The sequence below is a fragment of the Vanessa atalanta genome, chromosome 1 (assembly GCF_905147765.1).
Source record: "Vanessa atalanta chromosome 1, ilVanAtal1.2, whole genome shotgun sequence".
In the NCBI taxonomy this organism is placed as follows: domain Eukaryota; kingdom Metazoa; phylum Arthropoda; class Insecta; order Lepidoptera; family Nymphalidae; genus Vanessa; species Vanessa atalanta.
The window spans coordinates 14658780-14676260 of NC_061871.1; the positions used below are offsets into that span (position 1 = coordinate 14658780).

A 17481-nucleotide genomic window follows, 5' to 3' on the forward strand; every position below is an offset into this window, starting at 1 on the left:
AGATTTTTAAGACATATATTTTATTGTATTTATTTATGGAAGACGATTTGATATCCTGCAAATGTCTTGATATACTGTCACACAAGAATTAACCTCTTTTAAAAACAGTTTTAAAAATAATTTTGGCCCGCTTAACTTTTGTTTATTGGCTTATCTTATGGAATCATCGCTCTCCATGGAGCATTCGTACGGAGAACAAGCTGGGATACCAAGAGTTGTTTAATATTTTAATTTATTCTTTTAATTTAATACTGTCCGTAACGTTTACCTTAAATAAATTAACAGCCTGTTAATGCCCACTGCCCCTCCACTACTTAAGGAGAAGGTTAGGAACTTATTTCACCATTCCACTTTAGAACGACTTTCATACAACACATATAAGCTTCCTCATGATGTTTGCTTTCACAGCTGAGCACGAAATGAATTATTATGAATACGGGCTTGAATCCATGATCTTCACAAAATGCAAGTGTTCTTCTGTGGTAATCTCGGTTATCAGTCATCTTGCTTACTATAATGTGCACCTATTTATATCAACTAGTCATTATATCTTCTAATTCAAGATTTAATGTTTCATTTTAATATTTTCCTTACTTGTTTAACTCGGGAAGACAATGTACTTGGCAAAGTTAAAGTAGTTTTAAGTTAAAATAGGCTATAAGAAAAAAACTTGAACTCTAAATTCACACAATTGGGAATTTACTTACAGGACCGTGTATTTACTTTCTTAGATTAAAAAAAGCGGAGTTCCGTTTTAAAATGGACTTTGTTTATGCGACCACGCGACTAAAACAATGCGATGAAAAATTCCTGTATGCTTGTATGTACAGCGGACGTTTGTTGACCTGAAATATTTGAATTACGTCACTGCATACGACAAAGTGAAGTTTTAAATTATTAATATAAAAATGTAACCAGTCTTGAGCATTGAATAACTCAGTTTTGTACTAGAAACATGACTGATTGAATCTTGATGTTTTAGAATTCTGGAATAAAATGACTGCCTATATATATTGTTTAAGGGGATAAATCTAACGACAGAAAAAAAACAGTCTTTAAATAAACATCCGTTAAACAAAGTTTTTAGGTCGTAAGAATTAATTAACCCTATTGTTTTAAAGTTTATTTAAGATTATTTCAGAATTATATTTGCGTATTTGATTCTATAATAAAAAAAACATAAAACCCCACTTGAATAATGTTATTTATTTTTGTTTTGTAAATTGGACGAGTTGTAAAGGTTCAATTAAATCTACATAGGTCAGTCATTTAACACATAAATATTTCAATATGAAAGGTTGTATAAGAAAATTGAAGTAACAAAATAAGGCGCGTGAAAGGAATGTATAAATCAAGTGTAAATAATACGAAGACGCGGGGAATACATGGGATCCCATATCATCTCGCACATTTTTCAGCGTTGACAGCTCATTCGAAACGCAGCGTCGTAAATACAAAGCAAACCCGGCGCGAGAGTGTCCGTACTGACAGTTTTATGATTTGCTATTAGAAAACACATTGATAATTTACTGAGAAATGAAAAAATATATTCAAGGGAAATGTCAAATAGGCTTAGCCGGTAAAGTATTATAGATGAAACGTTTATCGGTTTTGTTTGATGAATATTATCGTTAAATCGGTTTATGTTCTCAGTATTATTAGGATGAATTGATTGGTATAAGTAGTCGTGTTTATTGTACTATTCAAAGAATGTTTAGGATTTTTTTTTTCTATAAAAAGATAGTTGAACGAACAAATGGGTCACTGCCCTTTCCATACGAATTGAACGAATTTGCGAGTGGGTGGTACCTTCCAAACGAATTTGCGTAAAGCCCTACCACCAAGTCATCAATGAATAATAAATATAACTTAAAAATATTTTGTATAAAAATAGTAAATTTGTTACAGTTTTTATTTTAATGTATGTTCTGTTGCTGTAATTCAATTCATTTTTTGCAAATCATATACATACTTGTATTTAAGTAAAAAACTAGGATCTATAGACTGCAACATCCAATAAAATGGTTTTAATCTCCGATTTCTTTATATTTAAAGCTTTCCATTAGCATCAGGAATGTTCTAGAATCAAGATTCCTTTTTTCAATCAGTCTTACGTCTCGGTCATCCAATCAAATTACGTCCCAATCTCTTCTCAGATTTATTGTTAACGTCCACACTGGGTTAATCGTTTTTTCGACGACCGTACAACCTTGAGGACGTCAGTTCCCGCGGTCGCTTTATCACACTCATTCCCTCGTTCGCATCGTCAATCTGTCCAGCGGGCCACAATATCTCTGCTGCCATTAAAATACTTATAAGCGATGACATAGATTTCATTATCCTTCGCATGACCCACATCGTGTACTTTGTCTTCATTTACACCGCGTCGATCTGCAGATATCGTAGCTTCTATTTTAGTAGTAATAAAGGCTATTTTATCTTTTGTAGCACAATAACGTGTTGAATACTAGCTAATTAAGACGACATCCATCAAGTGTCAGTGATGGGCAATTGATTAAGTTGGCACTGTGTCATTTTTTGGGCAGTTCGGGATTGATAAGGATAATTAGAAGGCTCCGAATATTTTCGTCCTAATATTAGGAACTGCATAAGAAATGTTATTACACGAATTTGATTAGGTTCCATAAATTCTCGAATTAACTAATTATGTTTCGCCTCCGGGTGTGTTCAAAACATGTGTAATGAATAACAAAACAAAGGTAGGGTAAATAAACGCGAAGGGAAATTCAAGCAGGACTGAGACAACTGGTCTCGAGGGTGAAACAGGGGTACAATTATTATTAGATGTGCGGGCTTTGCTGAATTTGTTAATTAATAAGCAGAGCCATCTGAAACGTGTATGTTTGTTTTAAAGGAACTTGGATGACCTTGTCGTCCCTAAGGAATGTTTAAATTCAATATAATTTATATTATTTACTTAGAATTTCATAAGCGCTAACGAAGACGTTAAATAATTATTTCGCATTTGAGCTCCTTATTTTATTAAACTTCGCTGTTTTAGGCTTTCAATTTAGTATGCTTCGAAGATTGTTTTATCTTAAGATAAATTTTATAGTTCAAGTTTTTATTTCTTAAGAAGCCTTTCCTATGAAACAATAATTGCATCTCCAAAGTTTTTGTTGCCTCTAATTACAGTATACTGTTGTTTGTTTACAAATCTCATTACCAGTTTTTTTTCTTAGCAAAGTTGATTTCTGGCCCGTGGATAGCCAGAAGATCGTGGAATTAATTCCACGATCTTACACATGCAACTGCATGGAACACATCGAAACACAGGAAGCACAGTGCCAAATTTTTGTTTGTTTGTTTTATGTTTAATCTCGTGCTCGGGTTAAAATTGTAGGGAAAACTCCACGGAGGATATTCTATCATACGTAGATTCACCAACTTGTGAGATAAGCTCTATAATCTTCCCCTTAACATGTCAGAAGTCCTCCATTAGTTGAAAATTAACATAGCATTAAATTGAACTCATTTATTTCTAATAATTTACTTTTATGACATAGAATAATATCTCAAACCTAAGGCTATTAAAAATCTTTTCATCTATCCTTAGTAACTTGTATAACCACACCCACTCGTGTGAGTGTTAATGGCGTCCACATAATGGTCACTCAACACAGCAATTATGCGCGTGAAGTGATTCAGGCACCTGCGTTTAGTCCTTGGCCATTTCATAGCTAATTCCATTAGACCACGAAGTTTAGTATTTGGGCCATTTGCGTAATTGTATTATTATTGTATGTGACAATAATCTTGTTAAGTGAATTATTGAAATAGTTCTTTCGTCTTGAACGGTCTTTTTTGTGTATACCTTTGCTGTATTTACTCTTCTGCTATAATAATTATTTGTATTTCATACAATAGTATTATATTTTTATATTATTATATTTGTGTTTACTTTGATGTCGTTCGATAAATTGCTGATGTGATAGCCAAATATTTCTTTTAATCTCTGACAAATATACAATATTCTTACAGGGAAACATTGACGTAGAAAATATTTTCGGAAATCGTAAAGCCATCACGTATATGATACGATATTAGTTCGATCGAGTGATTTTCTATCAAATTCGTTTTCATAAAGTGCTTATATGGGAAGTTTTGGCAATAAACCGTCCCAGCGCGATCCGATAGCGCATAAAGTTGCCAATCAGTTAGATCAATCGGATTCACATAAACTAGGATGTTGGCGGTCGTAAATCTTAAATTTATAGAATATAAAGTTAATTTAAATTAATAAAACTATTGTCTTGGATTTAAACAAGTAATACAAGTAAAACCTTAATTAAGTACTTTTGGATCGTTATTTTGCAAAATTAATTGAAAATAAATCTCCCGTGCATTGTATATTCGATCGAGAAGACCAGCAATAAATTGCAGTTTGTATTTTTCACTAATTAAAGTACATACATCAATGATCGTATAATGAATGTTAATTACAGCCTTTTTGACGAGTGTTGGTCGCTCGTTGTCTACAATATTGTCAACATTAGTACTGGCGACACTATAAACATATTTCACTTGTTTTTCCAATGTAAGTTTTAAATGGTTTTCAAATGTAAAAATCAATTTCAACCAGATTTTATAACTACAAGCATTTAAAACGGGATATTTACCATGTTTTTTTTTATATTTTATTTGGTGGAGCTCGATATTCTTAGTCTCGTGAACAAGACATTAATAGATAATGTCGAAATATCAAGCTCCACCAAATAAAAATTAAAAAAAAACTGTTAAATATCCCGTTTAAAATCCTTGTAGTAATAAAAATAACCATGTTAATTTCAATTCTTATGTACAAAATTTATTAGTTTAAATGTAACTTTATATAGCAACGTATCAATAGTTGAATACTATACATTCCGCCCAGAAACGTTGGTCACAAGCTCGATTTTCACGTTTTTACTTTTGTCATAAAAACTTGGTTAATGCTTATTTGAAGATATCTAAATACGTATAGATATCAGTGATGCTCAAAGACAGCGATTTTAGTACTTATTCAAAAAACCTAATATTAGTTCGGATTTGTAAAGTGTATATGCAAATTTAACAAATTTAATTTAACATATTAACTTAGTCGAAAAGAAAATAGTCGCCCAAAGCGTTTTTACCACAAAACGCTGGTTTAATTTAACATCTATTTTTATTACCGAACATTTGTGTACGAATATCACGGAGAGTAATTATTAACAAAAATGAAAAAAAATACAAAAATCTTAATTTGGCTCCTTCTAGGACAAGCACTTCCATCAGGGCTGGACCCTGATCTCTGTCAAGTATTCATCTCATGCGAGGAGAAAGCTTGGAGCGGAATGGTTGCATAAAGATTTCGATTTCAAGATTCACGTTGTTTCCTGTCACACTATTAAAGGTCAATCAGTCTTGGATCCGAGTAACTAATGTTTGAGGCTTTAGTTTGACAACATAAGCTGCATGGATATCCTATTCGCAATGTCACGCTGCTATGCATATATTATTTTATAAAAAGAAACTACCGGTAAATGTCCCATTGTTGGGAAAAGCCCTCCTCTCTTGTAAATTTTTGGTGATTACTCCACTACGCTGCTTCAATGCGAGATACAAGCAGGTTTCGTCATGATGTTATCCTCCACCATCGAGCACGAGATGAATTATAAACATTTGGTATAATTACCTACATATTATTTTGTTTCCACTGTTGTTGTTTTTGTATTGTTAGCTGTGTATTTTCAAATGATGACATTTATTTATACATTCATTGTTGTAGTCATGCGAATAAGAAGCAGTTTGCTTGCGTAATGTTCCGATGGAATTGATCATCGCCTTCAAACCATGTGTACGAGGTTCATCGAGTTCCACAAATGAACAATTTCCGCGTGTAAACCACAAACTAATCGATTTGTAATTAGCTTACTGGCTCGCCTGTGGAAATATGACATATGACAACGGTGCCTGCGTTTCCTTCGTTTAATTAATTTATTGTAATTATGTATATCACACATTTATTTACTTAACCGATGCTAATAAATTATTAGCTTGGATCAAATTATAATATTTGCGTCTGGATTTTACATACAAATGCTAAGAAAATGTACATTCATGTAAATATAAATTAAAATTTTTAAACGTTAAATTTTAAATAAGCTAGACTACGCTAGTTGCTATTTTTAAAAAAGGAATGGAAGTATTTACATTTTTGTGACACGTGACAGAAATTAAACCTTTGTGTCGAAATTGTTGTACTCAATGTTACATTTTACAAAACGTTGCGATAAAATTTGATTTTGAAATTTTGTTTCTCTCAAGTACAAAAAAGTGTTGCTTAAAAACACTGAAAGAACTCCAGAGTTTTATTTTTATTTTTTACTTTACCAGTTTTCATTATAAATTACTTGCTCAGTACACATTAATGATGTTTATTTAGATCTTTCAAAGAACTGAAAAGCTTATCACTTTTAACTTAATTTTCAGTTAATAATTATTTAGTTAACTATGTTATAATTAATTTCAATATTTTCACAATTAAACGTACGTACATAGTACATTTATAATGTATTGGTCAATCAAATTATCGTGGTGTGTGTAAGATCGGTCAGATTTCCTGAAAACGTAATCCATTCTTCAGTTTTAATTAAACAATTCAAACATACAATGAGTGGACCAGGTCTTGGAGCGACTATGACGCTTAATTCACTTCTTTGTCTTGTGACGCGGCCCCACTCTGCTGAAAATCCTCTTATTTAGCCTGTCTCTTTGAATAGGGAGCATTAACGTTATGTATTGTCTTCTTAAATCATTAAGTATTTAAAACAAATGTATTTTTGGTGTTGAACGCTGTTATTAATTTATTTTTTAATTATAATCGACATCGAATATGAAGCTTCGAATTTAACAGGAAGTCATTAACTGTATTAAAGTAAAAAAGCGTAACTAATTAAAAAATCATTTTTTTTTATAATTTATTTTATTAAAGTATATTTTTGTTTAGGCTCGTGCGACGTAGCTGGTGGCGCGGGATCGGTAAACGCGTTGCCGGCTGGCGGCGGAGCGCGACTTGCTCCGTCCTTCGACGCGGCCACTCCACGGAACGTCACGGCTCTTGTCGGCAAGTCCGCGTACCTGAGCTGCCGTGTCAGAAACCTTGGCAACAGAACGGTAAGTGAAAAAAAAGTCTAACTCATTCTTATATACATAATCGAATATCAAGTCCAACAATTCGTGTGCAATTACTTCAGATAACAGGAATTTATTTATTTCAATTTCAAAATATATTATTGACCTTGTCTCTTCATTTTGAACATAAATATAAATATAGATGGCATAGAAGAAATTGATACAGTGATTGTCAATATATGTTTTTTTACTATTGTAAAATTCGTTTCGCAAACTGCAATAAAACGTGACACTGCTAAAACTTTATTTAAAAGCTCATAGCTTGGATAGAGAGGTCGAGAGTTGGGGCTTTAGAACGAATTACCGAACTTCATTTTGGATACAAAATAAATTGAAGTTTTCAAACATTGTACAACACATGCATTGGGAACACTATCATAAAATGTCGACATTACTATATTCAGAAATAGGTGACCCATTTACCAGTGGAAAAATTGGCAGGCGCCTGTTACAATTGGCCAAAAGTTTGGCAAATGCGACGTAGGGGTGAAATAATAGCCACTCGGATATTGAGAGGCCATTACTCTATTAGTGGAAATATTTATTGAAATGTGTATGTCCAGGGGAAGGGAGAAATAAAAAAATACAGGCTCTTATGTAACTATAATAGATCCTAAAATTCCGTAAACATACATCATAAACTGAAGTTGTAAGCCATATTTTGATAATGCTACTAATGATATCTCAATCGATTTTTTTTAAAAGTGTTTGCGGTTAAATGTGGGGTTTTATAATTTAACTTTTTAATTGAAAACTGCCTTAAACGTCATGACTATCAATGTTGCGGACGATTTAAATATTAAATATTTTTATTTATTTCTTCAAAACTATTTCTTAAAAAAATATAGATATACTGACAGACAATATGATCTTGTAGTTCGAGTTCAGGGCATGATGGTTCAAAGAGTAACCGATGCATGAACCTTGTTTGTAATTTTTAACATTTAATAAAAAGTAAAGTAACACCTGTTAATTTCCCACTGCTGGGCCGAGTCCCTTTTGAGGGGAAGATTTACATTAAACATTATATATGTTGCAAAATCACGATTCAAAAGTAAGGCTGTAAGAGGCTTACACAATACAAGAACAGTAACCGGAGACGGTATATCATTTTAATTGCACCCGTTAGTCTTTGTGCATCAAATCTTACGACTGAATTTTAAAACATATACCTTACGAGCTAATATTAGGCACCTTTGGGTTTTGGTCACAATGCAATCTAGAAAAAAAAATATTTTCATTTGTTCAAATTGGCCAAGTAATAAAATAATGTTACATATATTGACGCATCTTGGGGGTAAAATGGAGTCGTAGGCCGTGACGGAAAGCGGCGTGATGGTCTTTTATAATAACCCTTCTCCGCCGCAACTTTCTCCCTTCTATATGCTTAACACGTATATATAATTACTTAGAAACTATGTGCTTTTATTTATTTGTCGCCAAATTTGTTTATTGGTGAATTAATTACGATTTTCTCGTGACGGTTAATTTTTTAAAGCGGTTATGTATGACACAATAATAATATAATATTTTTTTAATGGCGACAAAATACTTTACTATTATGGTACCTTTTAATGAGATTTATATATAATCTAAATGTATCAGTCTTATGTACTCATTTATAATATAAGATAGCTCTCTTTGCCAGTATGTACACCGAGGTATCATTATCTCTGTTAAAAGTAACCAAGTGGGTGATTAAAAAGTAGACACAATAGACAGAGATGCTGGTCTGAATTTCCGCCGTGAGTATAATTGCTCAGTAGTTATGGAGGCTGCCTCCGTGTACAGGCGGCTCTTAATTGACTTCTTTAGGATTTCTTTACTTTAAAATAATTTTATATTTTTATTTCAACTTAAATATGATTTTCGATTCGGATTATTAATAACGCTTAAAAGCGAAAAGTACAAGGAATGGGCGTTCTGTAAAAGTCGGTTCGAGTATTGGTTCCGTGGCGGACCAGTAGGTGCAAATCGATGAACTATAATTATTGACAAATAATTAGTGTAGGAACTTTATGCAATAACAACTATAAATGATATATTATACAATTCTTTAACGTAAAAATATTGATTTTATTATAATAAATTTATATAAAAAATAATTTATAATAATAAAAATGTTTTCAAAATTATTTCGATTTTAAAACAAAACGTATCTATTGAAAAACAAAGACAAGAACTCTATAAATCTGATATTACTTTTAAGGCGTTTTTTATTACTTTGCTCTGGCGAGTTTATATTAATTTAATATTTAGTAGAATACCGAATGTAATATTTATGAACGTAATTTCAAATAATGAATTCATGTGCCGTTCATATTATTCAATTGCTAATATTATTTGCTGTTCTTTGATTAAAAAATACATATTTTAGTATAGTTGCACTATTTTAGTTTGTTTGAAACAGACAAAAAAGTAAAATCACGCATAAGAACTTTTATTCTACAACATACTAATGTTTTAAGTTTGATGAAAATTTTATTCCAATGTTACTGAATACGATCCTATTGCAGTCACTCTGTATTAGACGCTGTATTTTCAGACAGAACTCGACCTTATTTCGTTGAATTAAAGGCGAGAATTCCTCGCACAGAACCTCCCTGTTATGAAGTAGTTTAGCAAAATGCGTTTAAAAGCCACATGTTCTTGTGCGTGTTTTAATGAATGTGTTGCAGAAGTGCGGGTGATTTTGACGCTCGCGATTATGAAAGTTCTCCTTAATAGCACCTTTTGTGAGGAAACAATTAAAATCGTTTCATAAATATGGTTTTTGCTGCCTAAGACATAAAGGTTATTTTCGTTAGTGCAGTCTTGAGATCTCTTGTTAGTAGACATTTTAGTTTATAGTTTGAAGATTGAAGGTACTTGTCTACTCATACTATGAGTGAGGGGTTGGAGGGTTGATAAAAATGGTGAGACAACTTTCATTTACACTTTAGTTTTTATCAAGTACAAACCTGTTTATATTTGAAGTGATTTTACTTGTTAATATATAAAACTATGGTCAAATACTATAGAAGACGAAATGACCCAGTCGAATATGAGAATGTGAATCTCAACAGAAATATCGTTGCTTAAAATCTGGACAAGCACTACAAAGGCTTTGAGAGACATATTCATGAGAAAATCTCTTTGTATCGGTTGAAATTTTACCGCATGTCTGTTAAACGACTGTTAATGGAGGAACACGGTGGAATGAGATCCTACTCTTTGTCCACTTGTAGGAAATTGACGGGGTGTCAATTTAATTATTATAAGTGGCAGAACATAAGTTTTTTTATATGTTGTATTATTACAAAAAAGGTTTTTCTTAAGTTATTGAAACAACAATATACACAGCTGGAATTATATGACTATTTGATTTTCTCTTTTATCTTATAAATATAAATTTTATTCAGACACTGAATCTAGAAGAAATAATCCACTATCATAAATATTAAATAACTTCATATAGATGACGCTAGGGAGTGCTTCTGTGAATGCCAAAACCACATACTTACGTTGAAATCGGCATGAAACCGAAGCGAGTATTATGTAAACGTTTCAAAAACTATTCTCTAAGGGAGTATAATTAAAGCTTAACATGTACTCTATTACCGTCATTACCTAGACCTGTAATTAAGCATTGAGCTTATCAAACCTGAACTTGAGACGTTCTAACGGTATTCAGACTTAATTCGTTTTAGTGATAAAGTGCACCAAAACTCTTGGCCTACTTGTATACCTTAAGCCTTGTCCTTCAAGCCTTTTTTGAAAATGAAAATAAGATATAATTTTAAAGGATTAATTCCTTTCTTTTTTCATGTGCAGTCGGGATGAGTTTCTACTTAAAATAAATAATTGTATTTTAGGTAAGTGCTCCACAAAGAAAGCTTAGCGTCATCTGTTGCGACAATTGCATTAAATATCAAAGACGTAAATTATTTTGGAACTATAATGCAGTCATCACATGTTGTAATTAACGAGAAAGCAACGCCGAGTTTAATAACAAAAGGCAATTTAATATATAAATTATACGAAAGTATTATTAATCCTCTTAATTAGGAATGTTGCCAAAACATGGTTTGACTTATTAATGAAAGCCTAAATCCGATACAACGAGGGAAATTTATACGCATGTAATTTATTCAAAACTTTGTTATACGTATCAGAAATAAATGTGATCCAAAAAAATATCAAATGAGAACTAATTATAGGAGACATTCTTAGCTTTTTAAGATATTTCTTCCAAATATGGGTCATCAATCATTCGATTGTTGCTGTACACGTGTCTTTTCCCTTTTACGACTCAAGCCAAACCAATCTTCAGGTTACGTGATCATCTGGTCTTCTCTGGTCTTCTGGTTGACATGATTCGATTATATATTCAGAGTAGTGGTCTCACTCTAATGCCTAATGCTTCATTGTAGGAGGTCGTTTATTTATTTAGACACTAATGAACAACAAGAGAAAAAAAATAACAAAATTAAACTTTAACGTGGCAACAAGTTCAAACTATAAATCATGAATCAGACATATAATCAATGTCGAACAGGGTGCTCTAATGGCACCTTAAAAGCAATCACAAAATGGAGTTTTTATTTAAATATACGTATTTGTTTTAATAATTTAAGAAATATGTATTGTTTAGGTACTTATTTTTCATATTTCCCATATGTGGAACACTAAAGAAGGGGCGACGATTCGCTAATGACGATTTTCTTAACGCATAAGTTAATTAATTTAATCTTTGATGGCGTTTGAGAGTCAGAGTATGAGAGTTTTACAAACTTGTTTTTAGCCAGTAATCCAAGCAGATGCAATGGGTTATCGGCGTGTGCGCAACGAGCTCACAATGATTAGTGCGGTGTTTTTAGTTGTCAACAGCATAGCTGTCGAATTTATCAGTTCAAAGATGTTTGCGTAAAATAATTCGGCAAAAAACGTATTGTGGGTAAAGTCGCTACGAGCACGTTCACTAATTGCCTCACTGGAAACATGCTCGCAAATCTCCAGTGATAACGCCCTTCTAAACGAACTGACGGTTATTTTTAAAACTCAAAAGTATGGCTGCCTAAATTGTCACCACGAGTGAATAAAATTTCGTTGAAAATCAAATACATGATTAATTAAATAAATTCAATTTTCAAATGAACGTGACGAATTGTTTCAATCTGTGTTTATCGTTTAATCAAAATACATTTTATGTTTTGTTTAAACAAAAATATCGTGATATTTTACTCGTATATAAGTTATTAAATTACTGTTTTTAAATACTGACACTTTGAAATGGAATCGTACTAGGTAAATTCATATTTTTTTCTGTTAAATATTTCATTTATAACACAATTATGATTGAAAATATTTTTATTAGAAATATCAACCGTTTGGCTCTTTATCACGTTAAAGAGTTAAATTTCGCTTTTTTTCCTTGGCGTCAACGTCACGTAATCATTAGACTTGTAGTATTTGATTATGTATTATGTTTTTAAATAAGAAGTCCTAAATATCCAAGATTTAAAAGTGATTAGACTGTGAATGATTGCCGTAGCTGAAATCATTCTGTGGTCCTAAAAATGGTGGTGCATTGGCGATGTAGTAAATGGTAAAAATTTCACACGGTGTCAGTGTATCTATGGCAAGTAGACTCGCTCGGCTACCAATGCTAATAAAAAACTCAATCAGGAGGTTATCACCAAGAATAAGATCAAAATCTTTTCGTCTTCGTCGTTAGTTCGTTTTTCATATTCATACCTTCGTTTCGTTCTCCTCCAATTTTTTGCGATACCTTTACATTTATAATCAAATAGTTGTCGCCCTTGGCTTAACTCCCGTTTTAGGGTATGGTAGCCAGGTCTTAGGCATAAAAAAATAACCTGTCCTTCCTTGGGGTTCAAGACTCCTTCATGCCTAATTTTATTAATTTCGGTTTAGTGGTTTATGCGAGAAAAGACACAAACTGTCAGACAGAGATTTATTTTGCATTTTTATTATTAGATATCAAATATATCATATTATTTTAGCAATATCGATATCTATAATATCGATAAGGCTACTTGGGAGATTTTTATTTGATTTCAAGTTTTATTGGGGGTCGAGTTGATCGAGCATTGAATTTTATGTATTTTTATAGAGTTGTATAAATGGAAGCTTGGCAATATTCGATGATCCAATTTTGTGTCTTGTTCATTTCGGTGTAAGCAGATTATGTGAACGTTTTAATCCTAAAAGGTTTTCACTACGCTCATATTTTAATAAAGTTTTTTCAATTTTGTTAGAAATTGCTTATATCATAGGATGGTGGGGCATCTAATGGAGCATTCAAAATAAAAATATATTTACTTTACCTTTGAGCACTTTTAAATCATCATTGTACAGGACAAAATGTAAAGCCGTCACTTTTTATTATTTGTTGTACATTATTATTAGGTAAATTATATGTGTGATAAATTTAATTAGGCTGTATTTTATTATGTTATTTGATTGTGTACCTTCTGCTACTACCTTTCAGTTTTCCGTTTGAAACAAAATAAAAACTAAGAACAAAAATTAAATATATTAAATAGCTTTTTTTCATTTGATAGTCTTGTGTTGTGTAATAAGACGTATCACTGTTCACGTTTTAGATTAATAAAGTTGGAGAAAATTGTTAGTGTGGGCGTATTTCGACAAGTGCTAGCAAATAAACGAAACTTTCCGTATCAAAATCGTTCACAGATAACAACATCAGTAGCAGACATATATCTCATAAATAAGCCTCAGTACACACTTTTAATAAAAGTGGTGCTCATTTTTTTGTTGATCTTGTCAAGTGTTCAAATATTCGCATAAACACGGGCTGTATTTACGCGCATATTTGAACCTCTATTTCCTTACTCTCAAAATCTGTTGAGACGACAAACTAACAGAATGAAAAAAGTTTAGGAGCCAGACCGATGGCTTGACGTGCTTTCAAACACAGTGCCAACTTACAAACTTCGGACTGCTAATGAAAATTTCTTGAGAAAAAAGTCCAATAACTCCTAGGGGACCCGGCGTTCGAACCTGGGACCTTAATATCTGCAACCTTATAAGTTAGGCAGTAAAACTAAGCGGTTAACAAATTGATGGCGACTCAGACTGGCTATCACACAGTTACACTACCTGATATTTTATATGCAGACATTACAAATGATTAAAATAACCCATTAAAAAAACAGCTTTGGTAGGGAGAGTATCATTTATGTAGACTGTAGATAAATATATTTTCGATTGAAGTCCTATTTTATTTAGTTATACTTATTATACCGAAGCGGACGTGGGTAGTCGACGCAGATATCAAGACCTACTTTCCTATATTTTCTCCTTTATAAAAACTTATTACGGTATTGTGAAGAATCACAACTTAGAATAATTTTTATTTAAGAATGTAAACAAGCTACGCACGTGAGCATTGAAGCAATTTTACGTCAAATACGTTTCAATCTATCGTTACAAACGTTGCATTGAAACTTGACATTGAAATTTTACTTTCATCGCAGCCAAAGAAGAACATTCTTGAAGAACAATGCCCGTGACCCGCGGCAACGAAGACGCGAGCTCAGCTTATGATAAATAAAGATCATGTGTAGTATGCTTTATCTATAAGATACGTGGAGACGCTTCATGGTGCGGGAAGCGACGCTGTCACGAAAACTCGCATAATAATCCGGTTCTTACGCGGTATTTGTTTATGGTAATCCGCTATGAATATTCATACATCCTCCCACGGCTACGGCTAATGTACCTAGCGAAATATATACGGTTTATAGCCCATAACGAAACATAACAGAGTATTATGATTCGTTTGCTACAATTATAAATTATTTTTAGGGGTTTCACATCCTCTTCATTTCTAGAAATTTGTACTAAATAAGTATTCCAAAATAAACACTGAGTGCCTTCCTATTTAGTCTTTTCTTGTTTTCTTTAAGGGCTTCTCATCATTTGAGAAGTGCCTGCCGTCTTTCCACCGACATAATGATCGGACAAGATTGTTCATTTAATTTTTAATTCCTGCTCATGTTTAAATTTATGAAAAGTTTGTAGTTCATATTAATTGTAGTGCTTTCCATTAAAATACCTTGTGGCGTGTTTTTTTATGAAGTAAGTTAAGAATAATATATGTATGGACCAAAATCCACTGCAAATATTCGTTTCTAATTCCTAAACATATACGTGTTGTCCATTTGCAGTTAAAATACTTGGACTTCAGACTAAAAGTGTACCATGGTAAATTGTCACCACCCGTAGACATGGACACTGTAAGAAATATTATCCTTTCGATAATGTGCCACCAAACTTGGGAACTGTGTTATTAAGACCTTGTGATTTCGGGTACATCCAACAGTACTAAGTATTTCTGTTTGGCGGTAGAATTAGTGATGAGCTAAAAACTACCTAGAGGAGGTTGCATAAAGTCCTACCGCCAAGTAGAACGAACGCATGCAATTCTAATACCTATATCACCCCATTGTGTTAAGATTCGCTTTTGGTCTAAAATAAATAAGAATAACGTCATGGAAAAAAACCGTTTTAAAACTTCTTCGGTATTAACAATCCAAAATAAAACTTAAGCCATTTAATTTTGTAGAATATTAATGGTTGTTTTAAGTATATTGAGTTATTTATGAGCATTTACAGAAAATAGTTGAGACACAAAACTACACAATAAAAATCAATTTAATTCCTAAACCATTAATTAATATGTCATTTTAAAGTAGAAGTAACAGATCTGCCTAAAGTTATTCATCCATTTGTGATGTTCGACCGTATCTTAAGTTTCGCCTTCTAACGAAGGTGGCCGAACCAACTGTTACTGAACTGTTAAGTCTTAACCTTAGAAGAGGCATAGCGCTGGTTACTAGAGTCACACAGATTTGCGCCGGCCAACCGCCATAGTTCATATTTAATTATTTTATTAATCAATGCAATGTAATGGTAAGCAATTACGAAACACAATTTTTTTTTTAATTCGCTCAATCGTCACGTAAAATTGTTTTATATATCGTGTGTTGTGAATATTTAAAACTTTACTTAGGAATATTAAACTTTCAGCTTCGAATTCGGCCAGAACACGACCTTCCGCCGGACACTACCTATTTGATTAAACTTATCAAAGGAACATCATAAGGAATAGTATGTAATCAGAGAAATTACATCCTACACAGCACTTATAATTATTAAAAACACTCATTATTACCGTTACCTCTTGAACAAAAGCATCCTTCTACAATACCTAAAAATAATAACGTGTCTCATTTAGTTTTTCATGAGATATTTTGCAATTCCCTATTTTTGTTTTCAATCAACTTTAGTCCAAATATAAAAATTACATTATACCAGAAAATATCGAAATATTCTTCTATATTTTTCATCATATATTATAATTTCCTTATAAAGCTGCTAGAAATAATTAAAGTGAATAGAGATGTAGGGCACTACCACGTCGTTTCGCGTACGAGGTTTGCAAGAATAGAAGTCGGTACCGAAAATATGTGAATGCTCCCATATAGATAATGAAAAAGGTCGACTTACGTCAGAGCTTAAAATAATTTTTTGAAGTTATATTTATTTTGGCGCATTATAAAATAATTTGAGACAGAATTTTCATGATGCCCGCGCTCAGGAAGACTTGCAAACTGCACGATGAAGTTGATCGCTAAACCGCCAATTAATGTGAAGTCGAAATAGATAACTTCTCACTCTAACCAATAATGTTTATTTTATTAAAAAAATTTATTGTAAATGTTTAAATTTGTGAGTGTGTAATAGTAGCGCTGAAAAAAGAAACCATTTATAATATAATAATAATTTCTTATATTGAATCATAATTAATTATGTGCATACAATGAGAAACTATTTTAATCACGGCAATTTTAAGCTTCTCACGCGCGTATAGTACGCGCACCATTTTTATGTTTAATTATTATCATATTAATATTTTACCTTATCTGTTTCCATGGTAACTTAAAAATTGTGAGCGTCACGGGACGCCCGGCTTATGTGAAAACATAACGCATCGAAATTGATCATCAATGATACGACATAATTATGTATATTGCTTTTATTTAAACCAATAAATAAATAAAAAACTTACCGAGTTCCACTAGAGTGTATAAAATAAAAATATTCTTCTTGTTATTATAATAATATACAGAATGTCCCAGAAATCAACGTAAAGCCGGCAATGGGCGATAGGCCAATTAATGGTGGTTATCAGAAATAATACCCTGAATAACCGTTTTATAAATTGTTATCTAAAATCGATACAAAAATGCCTCAGCTTTAGAAAAACATCATTGC

General features: G+C 32.3%; 1 protein-coding gene across 7 annotated transcripts in view; it reads left to right on the top strand.

Annotated features, from left to right (window-relative positions):
• Positions 1-17481, top strand: part of LOC125066662 (zwei Ig domain protein zig-8-like) — a 380046-nt gene that overhangs the window by 109514 nt on the left and 253051 nt on the right. For all 7 annotated transcript variants that reach the window (XM_047674872.1, XM_047674862.1, XM_047674881.1 and 4 more), the window contains exon 3: positions 6992-7158. In XM_047674872.1, the coding sequence (XP_047530828.1) occupies positions 6992-7158 (167 nt within the window). The remainder of the gene's footprint in view (positions 1-6991; positions 7159-17481) is intronic.